This window comes from Callorhinus ursinus, unplaced genomic scaffold (assembly GCF_003265705.2).
Source record: "Callorhinus ursinus isolate GAN/ISIS: 27379988/994484 unplaced genomic scaffold, GSC_fseal_2.0 scaffold23, whole genome shotgun sequence".
NCBI classification, from domain to species: Eukaryota; Metazoa; Chordata; class Mammalia; order Carnivora; family Otariidae; genus Callorhinus; species Callorhinus ursinus.
In genome coordinates this window covers 4,639,548-4,657,839 of record NW_027397085.1, presented here as the reverse complement: position 1 = coordinate 4,657,839, position 18,292 = coordinate 4,639,548, and the positions used below count along the sequence as shown (strand labels likewise).

At 37.7% G+C, this 18,292-nt stretch overlaps 1 protein-coding gene across 8 annotated transcripts in view; it reads right to left on the bottom strand.

Annotated features, from left to right (window-relative positions):
• ANKRD31 (ankyrin repeat domain 31) overlaps positions 1-18,292 on the bottom strand; it is a 146,598-nt gene that overhangs the window by 66,149 nt on the left and 62,157 nt on the right. For all 8 annotated transcript variants that reach the window (XM_073905319.1, XM_073905320.1, XM_073905324.1 and 5 more), the window contains 4 exons: positions 8,642-8,789; positions 3,680-3,732; positions 1,201-2,731; positions 135-299 (listed from right to left, as the gene is read on the bottom strand). In XM_073905319.1, coding sequence (XP_073761420.1) covers positions 135-299; positions 1,201-2,731; positions 3,680-3,732; positions 8,642-8,789 — 1,897 coding nt within the window. The remainder of the gene's footprint in view (positions 1-134; positions 300-1,200; positions 2,732-3,679; positions 3,733-8,641; positions 8,790-18,292) is intronic.

Sequence of the window (18,292 nt, the reverse complement as noted above, 5' to 3'; positions counted from 1 at the left end):
AATCTAAAAAATATAGCTGAAATAATCTTATAACTTAGTGAATGAAAAAAAAACAACAACAGTAAATCTGAAAGTTTAGAATTGCTGGCCTTGATCATGTCAACTTTTACCTATACAGGTATAGGAATACAAACCTTGGCTGCAGGTAGCTTTCAAGAAATTTTGCCTTTTTCTGAAATTCTGAACTTTTTTGTGTTCTTGGATATTAGATATGCAAACTTCAGAATTTGTTTTTTCTTTTTTCTCACCATTTCTCATAGTGCTTTCATCTCCATTGATATTATTAGTTAATTCCTCATCTGAAAAACAAACATTTTGCAACCTCAGTGTTGCAGTTCTTTTTTTTTAATTTTTTTTTAAAGATTTTTTTTTATTTATTTATTCATGACAGACAGAGAGAGAGAGAGAGAGAGAGAGGCAGAGGGAGAAGCAGGCTCCCAAGGAGCAGGGAGCCCGATGCGGGACCCGATCCCAGGACTCTGGGATCCTGACCTGAGCCGAAGGCAGGCGCTTAACCACCTGAGCCACCCAGGCGCCCCTCAGTGTTGCAGTTCTTGTTACTGGTTATATGATTAGAAAAGAGTCTAGCCTCATAACTGTTCCAAATTTCTGTTCCTAGCTGGACTGATTTTTTAAAATTTTATTTTATTTATTTATTTTTTAAGGGAATGAAACCCTTTAAAAATGTTTTTAGGGGCACCTGGCTGCCTTAGTTGGTAGAGCATATGACCCTCGATCTCAGAGTTCTGAGTTAGAGCACTAATTGGGTATAGAGATTACTTAAAAATAAAATCTTTTAAAAATAAATAAATAAATAATGTTTTTATATAACAAGGTTTGTTGGATGCAATTCTGATGGGAATACAGTGAATCACTGAAATCAACGGAGCTAACAATCTCCTGCTATGGAAATGTTAGGTTAACTGATATTAAATAAGTGCTATATTAAAAAGAAACATAAAAATTGATAGAAATACTATTTATTAACTTCTGTCAATATCAATTTAGCAACAATCTTTGATAATAACGGTTTGGTTTTCGAAGTAAACAATATTACTTAACTAACAATATCCCTAAATTATAGTCCACATGTCCTCATTTTTGTCAGTTTGGCTAAGTTCAGCAGAATTCAGTTAGAAATTTCTATAAAATAAGTAAATCTACAGGAGATGTGTACAAAGCAAGCAATACTAAGAATACCTGGTTTATGAGAAATTTCCTTCTTTTCTTTCTGTCTAAGTTGTGAGATGTTGGCCAATTCTTTACTGGTATTGTCAGTGGAATAAAAAACTATATCATGTATGGTTTTGCTCTCTGGAAGATCTTGTTTCCTTTTTTTAACTGTAGTTGTTTCTATTACTTGAGAATTAACAACTGTGGATGAAGGCCCATTTGAAGAACTTGTTTTCTGGCTTTCATCATTGTAATTCCTTTTAGTGTCTTCTCCCTCATTTACCTTTTCCACAATATGTGTATCTGTTTGATCCATTAAAGGAGTTGGTGCTCTGGAGCTAAAATCTTGAGACCTTTTGAATAGCTTCACATGACTAGTCAACTTTGAAGCTTCCTGTGTTGAAAATGTTCTTGGACAAGCTAGGGAAGTATGCTCAGGATTGCCATGTGAGTGATCAAAAGAAGTTTCACATGCACATTGTTCATAATTTGCAATATGTTGTTCAGGACCCATTGTATTATCTGAATCAGAAAGATCAACAGCTTCCTGTTGTGGAAGTATGATTAACCTGCATGCTTTTAATTCATTTTCCTGTGAAAAATGGTTTTCAGAAGGGAAAAACTGAAGAAAATCCATTTCTTCTCTATTTGTTATATTCTCATTATAATTACAGTGGTTTTTGCAACCTGTAAAACATACCAGTCTTTTACATGCTATAGTCTTCTCAGAAGTAAAGCAATCATCATCATCAATGTTATTAAAATTTTCCTTTATAAAGGATGCAAAAGAATGTTCCCACTTATTAAGGCTCTCACCTTTTTGACCTGAGTTACCGTTTTCAGGAGATTTATAAGGGCTAATGTGCTGCTGTTCTTGGTGAGTATGAGGCTGCTGATCTGTGGTAACAAGTGGTAACTTGATCTCTTTCTGTAAGGAAAGTCCTGAGAAAAGAACAGCTTCCTGTTGGTCAGTGGATTCTAAGAATTTTATTTCTTGATTATCTGATAAATCTAGGCTCTGGGTATGTGTCTCTCTGGGAACTGAACAAGCCTCAATATTGTTACCTAATCCATTTTTCAGGCTTGACAGAGGTGGGCTAAAAAGTTTATGTGACTTTTCTGGAAGATCATCAAAGGCTTGGAGATTATCTTGCTGACTATTAACCAATCTGTTTCTTCTTCTAAAAGAAGAAAGAGCTATTATCTTTCTTGGAATGCATATTTCTTGTTTTGCATCATCCGCTTGAGTTCTTTTATGTTGTGTGTTTCTTCTTCCTTTATCATTAGACACATTTGTGTTAGGACCTTTGACATTCTGAAGACTCTTCTTTCTGAGTCCCTTAGTGGAGTGTGTTTGGTTAAGAGTTGATTGCTTATGCTTGGATTTACCAAATTTTGTGTCTCTGGAATCTTTTTGGTAAGGTTCATACACATCTTCTTTATTTATAAATAAACCTTCTTTACTTCCTTTATCAACTTTTCCAAGTTCTGACTTCTGTCTGTTGGAATGTTCATCACAAACAAACCCAATGAGATTTTTAGAACTGAATTGTGGTTTCTAAAGAAATAAAACATATAGTTAGCTTTGATTTTCAGCTGTAGTTCTATACTCAATTAATTCAGGATTATTGATAAATCAAACCATTACTTCATTCAATTTTGTGATTTGATCTAACCACAGGGCCTGATGGGATATATACAACCTGATATTTAAAAAAGACTAATAGAAAAAGGCAAATGTAGTAGACTAAGACTCATTATGTGTTCTAATCTGTATTTTCTGCTTCACATTTTAATTTGTTTTTGCCAGTATTTAGCAGCATTAATCTCATTAAGCATAATAAAAAATTTAATCTACTTAATTTTTATGGGCTTTAAGCATAATCAAACAAGAATGCTTTAAAGACACTGTCCTCTCCTAATTGTTATATACAATTATACTGTTATATACAGCTAGAATTAAGAGAATTCTTTCATCTAGTGTCTGTGACCGACTGTAGGTAGGGCAGAAGAAGAAGGGATTTAAAAACAAGAAAAGAGATATGCTCCCAAACTGATCTGCATGAAAAAATTATTGTGGGCTGCTAAGATTAAAACAGGGACACCGCTTCCTCTCACTGACCACAACCCAAGCACCAGATGAAGAGTAACTGCCCACTATATCAAATTTGAAGGAATGGATCAACACCTTTGGCTCTTGTACTGTGCTTAGGCCAGAGGAAATTCGACATGGTTGATAAACCTCCTGGCTCCATGAAGAGGAGGACAAAGGAAATGGCTACTGATACATCAGTGTGCCGAGACAAGCTATTTACTCAATTGCTTCGCAAACTAACAGCCCAGAACCCTCCGATTCTCATGTAATTATTCTAAAGTTTCTTAAAAGTAAAGGTGAAGTCACTATTCCTGATGAATGCTTCAGGCATCTTTCTTTCCACTCTGATTATCTATAAAATAAGCAGCAGGTTCATTCCATAAACATGTTTATTGCTAAACAGAGCTATACCTTGTGCTGGCGTGCATCCTCTATGTCTAATGGGTCGGTGCTGTTCTTTTGAGCTGTAAACAAAAAGAGAAAATCAAAGAAAATAGCCTCTAGTGGTCAGACTCTAGATTTCTAAAACCCACCTGTCCTTTGCCATGAGAAAACCAGAGAAATAAGTGAAATTATGCAAACATTTTCCATTCAAATTGGCACATATAACATTCCTATAACTGATAGTTCTCCTATGTTTTAGAAGCCCCACACTATCTTGAGAAAGCTGAAAACATTTCTGTAGGAAAAGCAATATGGCTCCAACAAAGTAATACCAAAGGCTGGCAATAAACTCACTATTTTAACATTCCCCATAGATATATCCAGAAACACAACTGTTGGCAAACTACTTTTAGAAGGCAAAAGATTCTTTCATAATTTACTGGATTATCATTTTCTAATGTCTGCTTAATAAGGTTCTAGTTTGAATGCTTCATTCTCTTTATTTATTTATTTTTAAAGATTTTATTTATTTATTTGTCAGAGAGAGAGAGACAGAACACAAGCAGGGAGAGCGACAGGCAGAGGAAGAAGCAGGATTCCCCGCTGAGCAAGGAGCCCCATGTGGGACTCGATCCCAGGACCCTGGGATCATGACCTGAGCCGAAGGCAGCCGCTTAAGTGACTAAGCCACCCAAGTGTCCCTGAATGCTTCATTCTCTTAAAAGTGAAACATACATGCAGGGAAAAGGTTGCTCTTGAGAATGACTAAGTCAAAAAACGATGGTATGAATAAAATATACCTAGGTTGATAATAAAAAAAAAAGTACTTTAGTGTCTCTTTTAAATACTAGAGGTGGAATTAGTTACCTACATACGCATTTGGTCACAAAAGATAAAAACCTAGAAACAGTGCTTTGCACATAGGAGGTATTCAATGATTATTTAATAGAGGAAGGAATAAATGAATGCAAATTCTTTAAATACATTATGAACTAGAAATTTAAAAATATTTTAAGAGGAATGTAGCTGGGAAAAAGAACATTTTATTTCTTGGGAATAATTTTCATGGCAGCAATCAAATTATAATGTCCATAATGAGGCTTGGCATTCACCTATTCACCTCATGCAGGAGAGTTGACACACACAACGTCCTTCAATGAAGCAAAGGAGCTGGGAGCAGTCTCTGGAGCCTACTCCTGAGTTTCTATCTTCACTCATTTGCTTAACAGCTGGGTGACCCTGGGTTAAGCTTCTTAGTATCTCTGCCTCAACTCCATAAAATCAAAGTAGTAACAGTCCTTGTTATAGAATTGTTATGAGGATTAAATAAGATAATCCATGTAAAGACTTTAGGGGAGTTCTTGGCACAAAGAAAATGCTCCATTATTAATTTTGTTTTTATTATTTTTCAGGAGCAAAAAGGACTGTGTGCCTTCTCCTAACTTTGGTTCTTAAATAGAAGAGCAGGGGGCACTTGGGTGGCTCAGTGGGCTAAGCATCTGCCTTTGGCTCAGGTCATGATCCCAGGGTCCTGGGATTGAGCCCTGCATCTGGTTCCCTGCTCAGTGGGGAGCCTACTTCTCCCTCTCGTCCCCACTCTTACTCTCTCTCGCCATCTCTGTCTCTCTCTCAGATAAATAAAATCCTCTTAAAAAAATAAATAAAAATGTTTTAAAAGAGCAGAAGAATGTTTTACAGGAACCACCATTTGGGGCATGGTTCCTAAGAGAATCTGGAAGCAAGAAAGGGGCTTTTCTCCCCTCTCACTTTGTTTTGTTTTCTGTATAGAAAGCATCTTTCAACTAACATCTTTTTTTTCTTTTCATCTTATTTAAATTCAATTAATTAACATATAGTATATCATTAGTTTCAGATGTAGAGCACAGTTATTCATCAATTGTATATAACACCCAGTGCTCATTACACCACATGCCCTCCTTCATGCCCATCTCAGTTTTAAGAGTCTATATGCTCTATTATAACCAACTTAAAAAAAAAAAACTACACAGATATAAATTCTGAGGTGGTGAATTTTAGTGACGTAGATGTAATTCTTTTCACTCTGTTACTCCAAGCTCTGTCATATGTAAGGTACTGTTTGAAGTATTTTACATACATCAACTCTAATCCTCACAATAACAATCCCACAGATATATAGGTAGAGGAGTAGATATTATAAGCCCACATTTACAGATGAGAAAACTGAGAGTGTTAATTTACCTCAGGCTATAAAATTAGTAAGAATGAACTCTTGTCCTATACTAAAGTAGATGTATTGTACTCTACAACACAAAAGCACCAAATATATATTGCATGAGGAAGGGTCCTTTATCCATCATTCCCATAATTAAAAGCTCTTCAACTGAAATTTAAAAACAAATACTGTTTGATATTCTTTATTTAAGTGAACTAATTTTTTCATTTATATTGATAAGTAAGCTGATAATTAATGACAGACTTTGAAAGTTCAAACTTAAGAAATATTCAAACCACCTGATGAAGCACGATAATACAGCCCACCCCGTAAACTGCCTCCCTAAAGAAGAGTGGGAGCTAACTCCTAAGAAGAAAGGCTTGGGATTCCTTCCCTGAATGAAATTCCCTTGGGTAAGTATAGGTCAGAAGTGGGCACTGGTGAAGAGGAGATTCTGGATTTGGAGAAGGGCTAAAATGCTGGAGAAAGCACTATCAGCACAGCAAAACAATGCATGCTACCATAAAATAGAGAAGTCAAGCAATTAATCAGATTATCAAAATAAAAAACATAAAAATACACATACTTTTGCCTCCAACTGAATATCTGCAATTTTTCATATAGCTTGAAACGTAAATATGAGTGCAATAATCTATACAGTTTATATAAATACGAATATAATAATCTATCGCAGTGTGCTTTTATAGACCTGGCCTCAACAAGGTGGAGTCTGTCCCTCTTATTTTCTGATGAGATTGGGCTAAAGGGGAAGAAGTCTTTTGTTCTAAAGAACCATTAATTAATTACCTCTTGGTGGACTTTATCAATGATGTTATCTCTTTATTATAAAGTAGGCTGTTTTAATCCAAGTCTTAGTCCTTAGTCAATAGCATTTAAATAGTTACCTCTTTAGGGAAAATTTTATTAAAATATAGTTTAATGGGGCGCCTGGGTGGCTCAGTCAATTGAGCATATGCCTTCGGCTCAGGTCATGATCCCGGGGCCCAGGGACAGAGCCCCAAGTCGGGATCCCTGCTCAGCGGGGAGTCTGCTTCTCCCTTTCCCTCTGCTCCTGCCTCGTGCTCTCTGTCTCTCAAATAAATAAATATTTAAAAATATAAAATATAGTTTAATAAAATTGAATGAAGCACATACACATCTCTTGAAGGTAAAGAGTTCATTTTGTTTGTTGTGTTTAAAAGGACTAACACACTACTTATTCAACAAATATTTACTGAATGCCTACTGTATACAAGGCATTTTAGTACTCATCACCAACTAAATAAAGATCCTTTCCTTCATTGAGCTTAGATTCTTGGGGAAAAACTGAAAATAAAAAATAAATAAACTGTCCAATGTGTTAGAAGGTGTAAAGTGCTATGGGAAAAGGGTAAATAGAATAGTAGAGTAGGGTAAGAGGGGTTGGAATGAGTGTGGCAGTTTGAATAATATGTTCATAAAATTTTTGATACTCCTCCTTTCAAAAGGTGGAACTTCCCAGACTTAGTGACTTACTTAGAACAAATAGAATATGGCAGAACTGGTTGTATATCACTTCCAAGATTAAGTTATAGAAAGCTTGTGGCCTCTGTCTTGGGTGCATTCTCTCTCTTGGATCACTTGCTCTGAGCCAGCTGCCAGGCTGTCAGCAGGCCTAAGGAAAAAGCTCATGTGGCAAGTAACTGAGGCCTCTAGCGAACAAGCAGCGAGGAACTGAGGCCCGCCAGCAACCATGTGAGTGAGCTTGGAAGTGGATTTTCCTGTTCTAGCTGAGCCTCGAGATGACCACCCCTCACTAAGAGCTTGGCTGCAACCCATAAGAGACCCTAATCCAGAACTTGTTACTCACTTGAAAGGCTTTCAGACTTCTAATCCTCCGAAACTCTGAGAGATAATAAATGTTGTTTTAAGATGCTAAATTTTGGGTAATTGTTGCATAGTGATAGATAACTAGTACAGTGAGGGTGGGAAGGAGGCAGGTTGCAGCAGTATTAACTAGGATGGTCTAGGCCTCCCTGAGAAGATCACATTTGAACTAAGACTTGAAGGAGGTGGAGGAGGCCCATCTGAAGAACAGCAAGGAGGCCAGTGTGACTGAAGTCTAATGACAGAGGTAGAGAATGGTAGGAGAAGAAATTAATTGGGGTAGACAGCTATAGGGGCCTGTAGGCCACTATAAGGATACTGACATTTCTTCTAGATTAAATGGAGAGCCACTGCAGGGTTTTGAGCAGAAGAATGCTGTGATCTTACCAAAAATCTAACAGACACATTAAGGAGAATATAAAGAAAGTGCCATATATGTAAATTCTTCTTATTGGCAACCATAAATCGAGTTCTTTTGTAGTTCAATTTTTACCAGTGTAATGGATAACAGGGTAAAAATACAGCCATAAGAAAAGATCGTTAGGGAATAGAAATGGAAATAAACAATCCTGGCCATACTCATCAAGAAAGATACAGCCAAATATAATTTACATCATATCATGTTACTCAGCCAAAAAATTGTCAGGAAAAAAAGAACTTTATAAAAGTTTTCTTAACTGTTTGCAATGCAAAGCACCAGTGAAAAGTACATTTGATGTTATTTCTCTTTGTTCTTTTAGAGTCCTACCATTATGTGCACTTGCAAACAAGCCGGTGTGCTTTATTAAAGGAATGGAGCAAGGACACCACTGGATGGATTTTCTCAAAACTAAGGAGGAAAAGAAACTTAATTTCTATAATTCTAAATTCAATTTCTGTAACTCTCTACAAATATGATAAACAGATATAACAGGGCAGTTGAATCTTACCTGATGTAAGAAGATGTTTTTGGTGTTTAGGAATATATTTCTCAAGGAGACGCTTCATACATGAATCTTTGGCCTCATCCAAAGGACACTTTCCACTGTCATTTCTAAGTAACGGATCGGCCCCATTCAAAAGAAGTAACTCTGCCACCTATGGGAAGACTGTTCACGTAAGCATGCCCAGACAAAAGGTATATTATTGTAATGTGTGCTAACATACAACTCTAAGCAACATCTGATATTTCTTTCAATAACAGAGTTTGGGTTTACCTACAACAACTTTGCCCAATAAAAAAATTAATGTAATTGCGACTGAATCATAATTTGTTGATATACATACCCTTATCTTATAAAATAAAGAGAAACAGGGAGAGAGGGAGAGCGGTAGAGAGGAAGAGGGGCAGACAGGGAGAGGGAGGGAGGGAGAGACTGAAAGAGGAAAGGTCAGAAATGTATCTAGTCCAGATGCTGGTGAAATGGAGCTGGCAGATATACCAAGAATTAGTATTGGGTTCTGTAGTAGTAAATATAAGTTTAGCAGGTTCCAGGAGATGGTTATGTCTTCTGTCTATAACTATGTTGCTGCTGCCCCTCCTCAGAGTGTCAGGGAGAAACCAGTCAACCCTTAATCTATTACTACTCCTCAAGTAGTCTCCTCTATGAAGCACTCCCCGACCTCCCATCCATTGCTGCTCTAGAGGAAAATGACCTCTCCCTTCTTTCAGGTACATATTTTATCACAGTGCACAATATATATATTTATTATTATATTACTTCTTATGTATATCTCTCGCCTGTACGCTAAGGTTTCTGAGGGTGGGACTACTTTTTTCTTTTAAAATTTATTATTTTTGAATAGGGAATTAATGAATATCGTTCAAAATACAGAAGGCTCAGAAAAGTATACAATGAGAAATACGTTTCCCTCCTCTACCCTTGTCCTCCAGTCATCCAATTTTTTCCTAGGCCCTTGTTATAGTTTCTTCTGAATTTTTCCACAGCTAATCTAGTCCAACATGTATATATATGTATGTATACATATTTTTTCTTATGCAAGTGGTCATATAGTATATACATTCCCTCATATTTTGCCCCTGAATAACAAAGCTTTGAGGTTGTACCATATCAGTATAAAATGAACTTCATTATTTTTAGCATTTACGGAATTGTCTACTATTAAATGTACTTTACTTTATTTAACCAGTACCATCCCAGTAGATGTTTAAGTTGCTTTCAAGCTACAGATATATGTCTTAATCATCTTTACATTGCCAGTGCCTATCTCAGTGTCTGGCATAGAGTAAATATTCAATAAATATTACTTAATAAAAGAATGCATGTAATCAGGGAGGATGTGGGGAGTAGGGTCTAAGTAACCCTACACTACAAGGAGACTAAATTTTCATGTTAGTATCTGGAATGAGAAAAAGGACCGGAATTTCTGTAAATTGTATATACCCCTCAAATTAAATATATATGGATTGTTCCTTTTATAACAGATCATACTAGGAGAGAAAAACATAATACCACAAAGAGACAATATAAGCCAGATCCCTTGAAAATTATTAAGACTCAGCAATTCTGTTTCTCAAACTATTTTATTATGAGAATTTAATGCTAGATAGGGAAATTGAAAGTAACAGTATATATAATTAAATCTATAATTCATATATAAACCAAGTGTAAGAGGATAACGAACTTATGTCTGGATCTTCATGTTTTGTTCAGCAAAGAAAATAAAAAGTATACAGCTTTCTTTTAGGAAAAGAAGTTTTGGGAGGGAGGGAGGAAGATGGCAGAGGAGTAGGGGACCCTAGTTTTGTCTAGTCCCTAGAATTCAGCTAGATCGCTATCACATCATTCTGAACGCCTGTGGACTTAACTGGAGTCTAAAAAAAGAACTGCTGTAATTCTACAAATAGAAAAGTGACCACTTTCTGCAAGGTAGGAGGTACAGAGAAGTGAATCTGAGGTGATATATTGGAAGATAAACTGCAGAAGGGAGTCTCAGTCAGCCAGCTACTGGAAAGTGATAGCAGAGCACAAAATGAAAACTTTTAGAAGTCTGTTCCAGTGGGGAACATCCCTGCCTGAAAGGTGCTCAGGTAGTAAAGTTGGGGCAGAATCCTAGGTGGGATAGCATGGTCTCAGGATCCCCGGGGTCATAGGCAGACCGGGCATATGTGAGTGCGGCAGGGTTCCCAAGCATTGGAGTGGGGAAGCCAGCTGTAATCAGTGAGCCCAGGCATGAGCTTTCAGCTCCGGGTTGCCATAAACCGTAAACTGGCAAGGTCGGGTGACTGCTCTCTGAGAAGGGGCCCAGCAAGCTGCAGAACTGCGGTTAAGAACCCCCTTCCACCCCAGGAGTCTACAGGGTTTGGAGACTCAAAACGGGGTCATGTGCCTAGATAAGAACGCTTGGTCACAGGCTGGGTGAGCACAGAGAGTGGACGGAGACTAGGGAGACAGGAGTAACAGATTGCTTTTCCCTGAGGGTGTACTGGGGAGTCGGGGGTGTGAGCTTTTGGCTCCAGGGCTGGAGACTGAGAGGCTGCCATCTTCATTCGCATCCTCTAAAGCAGTGCAGAAAGCCTTTAGGGAACAAAAGCCACATAGAGCAATCTGGCCCTGCTTACTTAGCCTGGCCTCTTGGTGCATTTCCACTCTGGGCAGAGACACCTGAGAATCAGAGCAACAGGCCCTTCCCCCAGAAGATCAGTAAGAACATCCAATGAAGACCAAGTTTACCCATTCATGACAACTGCAAAACTCCAGCACTAAGGGAAAAGAGTACATAGAATTCATGAGTTTTTTCCTTCATGATGCTTTGGTCTTTTGATTTTAATTTTTTTCCCTTTTTCCATTTCAACTAATTTTTAATTTTATCAGCTCTTTTTTTAAGTCTTTATATTCATTTTTACAGTTACATTCTATCCTTTCATTGTATTTAATTTTATTTTTGTATATACATGTTTTTCTTTCTTTACAATTTTGGGATCTAGTTTCTTCTAACAAACAAACCAAAATACACCCAGGATCTAGTGTATTGCTCTGTTCTGTTCACTTGTCTGATTATATTCTTTCTCTCTCTTTTTTCCTTTCCATTTCTGGTCTCCTCTGATTTGTTTAGTATATATTTCTTTGGGGTTGTTGTGGCTATTCTAGTATTTCGTTCTCTTGTTCATCTATGCCTTTCTGGACAGATAGACAAGATGGAAAAACTCACCCCAAAAAAGAGAACAAGAGGCAGTACTGACTGCCAGGGACCTAATCAATATGAACAGAAGTAAGATGTTAGAACTAGAGTTCAGGGGGTGCCTGGGTCGCTCAGATGGTTCAGCGTCTGCCTTCAGCTCAGGTCATGATGGCAGGGTCCTGATATTGAGCCCCGCATCGGGCTCCCTGCTCGGTGGGGAACCTGCTTCTCCCTCTCCCAAGAAGCCTGCTTCTTCCCCTGCTTGTACACTCTCTCTCTCTCAAAAATAAATAAAATCTTAAAAAAAAAAGAACTATAGTTCAGAATAATGATTATAAAGATACTAATAATACTATTAATGGGATGAAATAAAAAATGGAGGCTCTAAATGCTAGGATAAATGAGACAGAAGAGAGAATGAGTGATATAGAAGACAAAAGGATGGAGAATAAAGAAAGTGAGAAAAAGAGAGATAAACAACTACTGGATCACAAGGGGAGAATTCAAGAGCTAAGTGATACCATAAAGCAAAACAGTATTAGAATAAATGGGATCCCAGAAGAGGAGGAAAGATGGAAAGGGGCAGAAGGTATACTTGAGCAAATTATAGTGGAGAACTTCTCTAATCTGGGGGTAGAAACAGGCATTTCAAGTTGAGGAGGCACAGAGAACCCCCCCTCAAAATCAATAAAAATAGGTCAGCACCTCGACATATAATAGTGAGGCTTGCAAGTTTCAGAGAAGAGAAAATCCTGAAAGCAGCTCCAGACAAGAAGTCCTTAACCTACAAGGGTAGAAACATAAGCCTGGTGGCAGACCTATCCACAGAAACCAGACAGGCCAGAAAGGACTGTCATGATATATTCAGGGTGCTAAATGAGAAAAATATGCAGCCAAGAATACTGTATCCAGTAAAGTTGTTATTCTGAATAGAAGGAAAGATAAAGAGCTTCCAGAACAAACAGAAACTAAAAGAATTTGTGATCACTAAACCAGCCCTGCAAGAAATATTAAAGGGGAATCCTCTAAGCGAAGAGAGTCCAAAAGTAACAGACCAGCAAGGAACAGAAACAATATATAGAAACAGTGACTTTATTTATATAATACAACGGCACTAAATTCATATCTATATTCAGTTACTCTGAATATAAATGGGCCAAATGCCCCAATCAAAAGACAAAGGGTATCAGATTGGATAAAAAAGCAAGATCCAACAATATGCTATCTACAAAAGACTCATTTTAGATCCAAAGACAGAGCCAGATGGAAAGTGAGGGGGTGGAGAACCATTTATCATGCTAATGTACATCAAAAGAAAGCTGGGACCAGAAACTAATAATACACTGTATGTAAACTAACTGGAATTTGAATAAAAGCTTTAAAAAAAAAAAGCTGGGATAGCAATCCTTACATCAGACAAATTAGATTTTAAACTAAGGATGGTAATAAGAGATGAGGACAGACACTATATGAGAATTAAAGGGCCTATCCAACAAGAAGAGCTAACAATTGTAAATATTTATGCCCCTAACATGGGAGCAGCCAATTATATAAACCAATTAATAACAAAATTAAAAGAGCACATTGATAAAAATACAGTAAGAGTAGGGGACTTTAACACCCCACTCACAGCAATGGACACATCATCTAAGCAGAAGATCAACAAGGAAACAAGGGCTCTGAATGATACACTGGACTAGATGGACTTCACAGATATATTCAGAACATTCCATCCCGAAGCAACAGAATACACATTCTTCTTGAGTGCACATGGAACATTCTCCTGAATATATCACATACTGGATCACAAAACAAGTCTCAAATGCTACCAAACGATTGGGATTATTCTCTGCATATTATCAGACAATAATGCTTTGAAACTTGAACTCAATGACAAGAAGAAATTTGGAAGGAACTCAAATACTTGGAGGTTAAAGAGTATCCTACTAAAGAATGATTGGGTCAATGAGGAAATTAAAGAAGAATTAAAAAAATTCATGGAAACGCAACTATTCAAAACCTTTGGGATGTAGCAAAGTCGGTCCTAAGAGGGAAGTATATAGCAATACAAGCCTTTCTTAAGAACAAGAAAGGTCTCAAATATACAACCTAACCTCACACCTAAAGGAGCCGGAGAAAGAACAGCAAATAAAGTCTAAACCCATCAGGAGAAGAGAATTAATAATAATTAGAGCAGAAATCAATGAAAGAGAAACAAAAAGAACAGTAGAATATATCGATAAAAGTAGGAGCTGATTCTTTGAAAAAAAATTAATAAAATCAATAAACCTCTGGGCCATACTTGTCAAAAAAAGAAAGCACCCAGGACCCAAATAAATAAAATCATGAATGAAAGAGGAGAGATCACAACCAACACCAAAGAAATACAAACAATTATAAGAACATATTATGAGCAACTTTATGCCAACAAATTAGGCCATTTGGAAGAAATGGATGCATTCCTAGAGACGTATAAACTACCAAAACTGAACCAGAAAGAAATAGAAAACCTGAACAGGCCCATAACCAAAAAAGAAATTGAAGCAGTAATCAAAAATCTCCCAACAAACAAGAGTCCAGGGCCAGATGGCTTCCCAGGGGAATTCTACCAAACATTTAAAGAAGAATTAATACCTATTCTCCTGAAGCTGTTTCAAAAAACAGAAATGGAAGGAAAACTTCCAAACTCATTCTATGAGGCCAGCATTACCTTGATCCCAAACCAGACAAAGACCCCATCCAAAAGGAGAAATACAGACCAATATCCCTGAAGAACATGGATGCAAAAATTGTCACCAAGATACTAGCCAATAGGATCCAACAGCACATTAAAAGGATTATTCACCACGACCAGGTGAGATTTACTCCTGGGCTGCAAAGGTGGTTCATCTGCAAATCAATCAATGTGATACACTAGATTAATAAAAGAAAGGACAAGAACCATATGATCCTCTCAATACTGACAAAGTACAGCATCCTTTCTTGATAAAAACTCTTCAGTGTATGGATAGAGGGAACATACCCCAATATCATAAAAGCCATCTATGAACAGCCCACAACAAATACCATTCTCAATGGAGAAAAACTGAGAACTTTTCCCCTAAGGTCAGGAACATGGAGGGATGTCCACTATCACCACTATGTTCAACATAGTACTAGAAGTCCTAGCCTCAGCAATCAGACAACAAAAAAATAAAAGGCATCCGAATCGGCAAAGAAGAAGTCAAACTCTCCCTCTTTGCAGATGACATACTTTATGTGGAAAACCCAAAAGACTCCACCCCAAAATTGCTAGAACTCATACAGGAATTCAGCAATGTGGCAGGATATAAAATCAATGCACAGAAATCAGTTGCATTTCTATACACTAACAATGTGACAGAAGAAAGACAAATTAAGGAATTCATCCCATTTATCATTACACCCAAAACCATAAGACACCTAGGAATAAACCTAACAAAAGAGGCAATGGATCTTTACTCTCAAAACTATAGAACACTCATGAAAGAAACTGAGGTAGACGCAAAGAAATGGAAAAATCTTCCATGACTATGGATTGGAAAAACAAATATTGTTAAAATGTTTATGCTAACTAGAGCTATCTACACATTCAATGCAATCCCCCCCCTATCAAAATACCATCAACATTTTTCACAGAGCGAGAACAAACAATCCTAAAATTTGTATGGAACCAGAAAAGAATAGCCAAAGGAATGTTGAAAAAGAAAACCAAAGCTGGTGGCATCACAATTCTGGACTTCAAGCTGTATTACAAAGCTGTCATCATCAAGACAGTATGGTACTGGCACAAAAACAGACACAGAGTCCATGGAACAGAATAGAGAACCCAGAAATGGACCCTCAATTCTATGGTCCACTAATCTTCGACAAAGCAGGAAAGAATGTCCAATGGAAAAAAGTCTCCTCAACAAATGGTGTTGGGAAAATTGGACAGTCACATGCAGAATGAAACCAGACCATTTCCTTACACATATACAAACATAAACTCAAAATAGATGAAAGACCTAAATGTGAGACAGGAATCCATCAAAATCCTAGAGAAGAACACAGGCAGCAACCTCTATGACCTTGGCCACAGCAACTTCTCACTAGACACGTCTCCAAAGGCAAGGGAAACAAAGGCGAAAATGAACTATTGGGACTTCATCAAGATAAAAAGCTTTTTCATAGCAAAGAAAACAGTGAACAAAACCAAAAGATGACCTACAGAATGGGAAAAGATATTTGCAAATGTCTTAATCAGATAAAGGGCTAGTATCCAAAATCTATAAAGAACTTACAAATAATCCAATCAAGCAATGGGCAGAAGACATGAACAGACATTTCTCCAAAGATGACCTACAAATGGCCAACAGACACATGAGAAAATGCTCAACATTACTGGGCATCAGGAAAATACAAATCAAAACCACGATGAGACACCACCTCACACCCGTCAGAATGGCTAAAATTAACAAGTCAGGAAATGACAGATGTTGGTGAGGATGCGGAGAAAGGGGAACCCTCCTACACTGTTGGTGGAATGCAAGCTGGTGCAGCCACTCTAGAAAACAGTATGGAGGTTCCTCAGAAAGTTAAAAATAGAGCTACCCTATGACCCAGCAATTACACCACTAGGTATTTTCCCCAAAGATACAAATGTAGTGATCCAAAGGGGCACCTGCACCCCAATGTTTCTAGCAGCAATATCCACAGTAGCCAAACTATGGAAAGAGCTCAAATTTCCATCAACAGATGAATGGATAAAGAAGAGAACACACACACACACACACACACACACACACACACACACACACACACACACAGAGGAATATTACTCATCCATCAAAAAGAATGAAATCTTACCATTTGCAACAATGTGCATGGAACTAGAGGGTATTATGCTAAATGAAATAAGTCAATCAGAGAAGGACAATTATCATATGGTGTCACTCATGTGGAATTTAAGAAACAAAACAGATGAACATAGGGTAAGGGAGGGAAAATAAAATAAGATGAAAACAGAGAGGGAGACAAACCATAAGAGACTCTTAACTCTAGGAAACAAACTGAGGGCTGCTGGCAGGGAGGTAGGTGGGGGGATGGGATAACTGGGTGATGGGCCTTAAGGAGGGCATGTGATGTAATGAGCACTGGGTATTACATACAACTGATGAATCACTGAACTCTACATCTGAAACTAGTAATACACTATATGTTAATTAACTGAATTTAAATAAATAAATGAATAAACAGAAGAAAAAAAAAGGAAAAGAAGTTTTGTAAGGGAGTTGCCAAAAGGGCTGTATTGTTTATCTCTGGAGGTTTTGTGTCAAATAATAACCCATGTAGTATTAGAGTGACTGAGGATCAAGGATCATGAGAAAGGGGACTGGAGGAATGGAAAAGGCAGGGGCTAGAGCCCTACCTTCCTGAAAATCTGAGTTGGTGATTCCCAGGGAGTGGATACATTACTTTGGCAGTCTCTGATTTAGGCAATGGATACTCTGCTTCACCAAATATCCACACTTACCATTTCCCTCTGTAGTCTTAATTTTATGAATTCTGAAGCCTACTTACATATCCTCTAACTTGAAACACTCTCTTCTTACCAAAAGGCAGTAAATAAATGGCTTTTGTTGAGTATTTCCCCCTTATTTTTTTTTAATTTTTATTTGCATTTATTCTGTGCAGAATTTACTCCCAGGCCATAAGTTTTTGTTTCTTCAGTTTCTTCTGGGATATCTTTTTCTTCTGTGCAACCTCCTCTTCTGGTTTAGGAACAATCTGCTCTTTTGCAGTAAGGATCATCTTGATGTGGCAGGGAGAGCTCATAGATGGGTAAATCCGACCATAAGCCCTGTACATCCTACGCCGCAACTTGGGGGCTTTGTTCACCTGGATGTGCTCAATGACCAGAGAATTGACATCTAAACCCTTAAGTTCAGCATTACTCTCTGCATTTTTAAGCACGCACAGTAAAAATTCAGCACTCTTTTTGGGTCACTGATCCTGTGTCCAGCCCCACTGTTTGGCCTGGGCACACCCCCCAACTCCGCCACTGTAGCAATGGAATGGCACACAATGCTTCTGCAAAGTGACGTCTTTCAGATACTTGGATCTGCAGACCCTTGATGGCCTGGGCAGTTTTACATGTGTTATTAAAGTGAACATGAAGATTTGAACCTCTTGATTTGCATGATTTTGTAAGGTTTTCTGGGTCAAGCGAATAGTGAACTATTTTCAGAGGTCACCTCAGGCTGCTTAGGGGAAGAGGTCCCCCTATTTTTTTTAAAGATTTATTTGAGAGATAGAGCATAAGTGGGAGGGGCTAAGGGTGAGGGAGAGAGAAGCTTAAGCAGACTTTGCACCAAAACCGGGCTTGATCCCACGACCTTGAGGTCATGACCTGAGCTGAAACCAAAAGTCAGACGCCCAACCAACTACACCACTGAGGC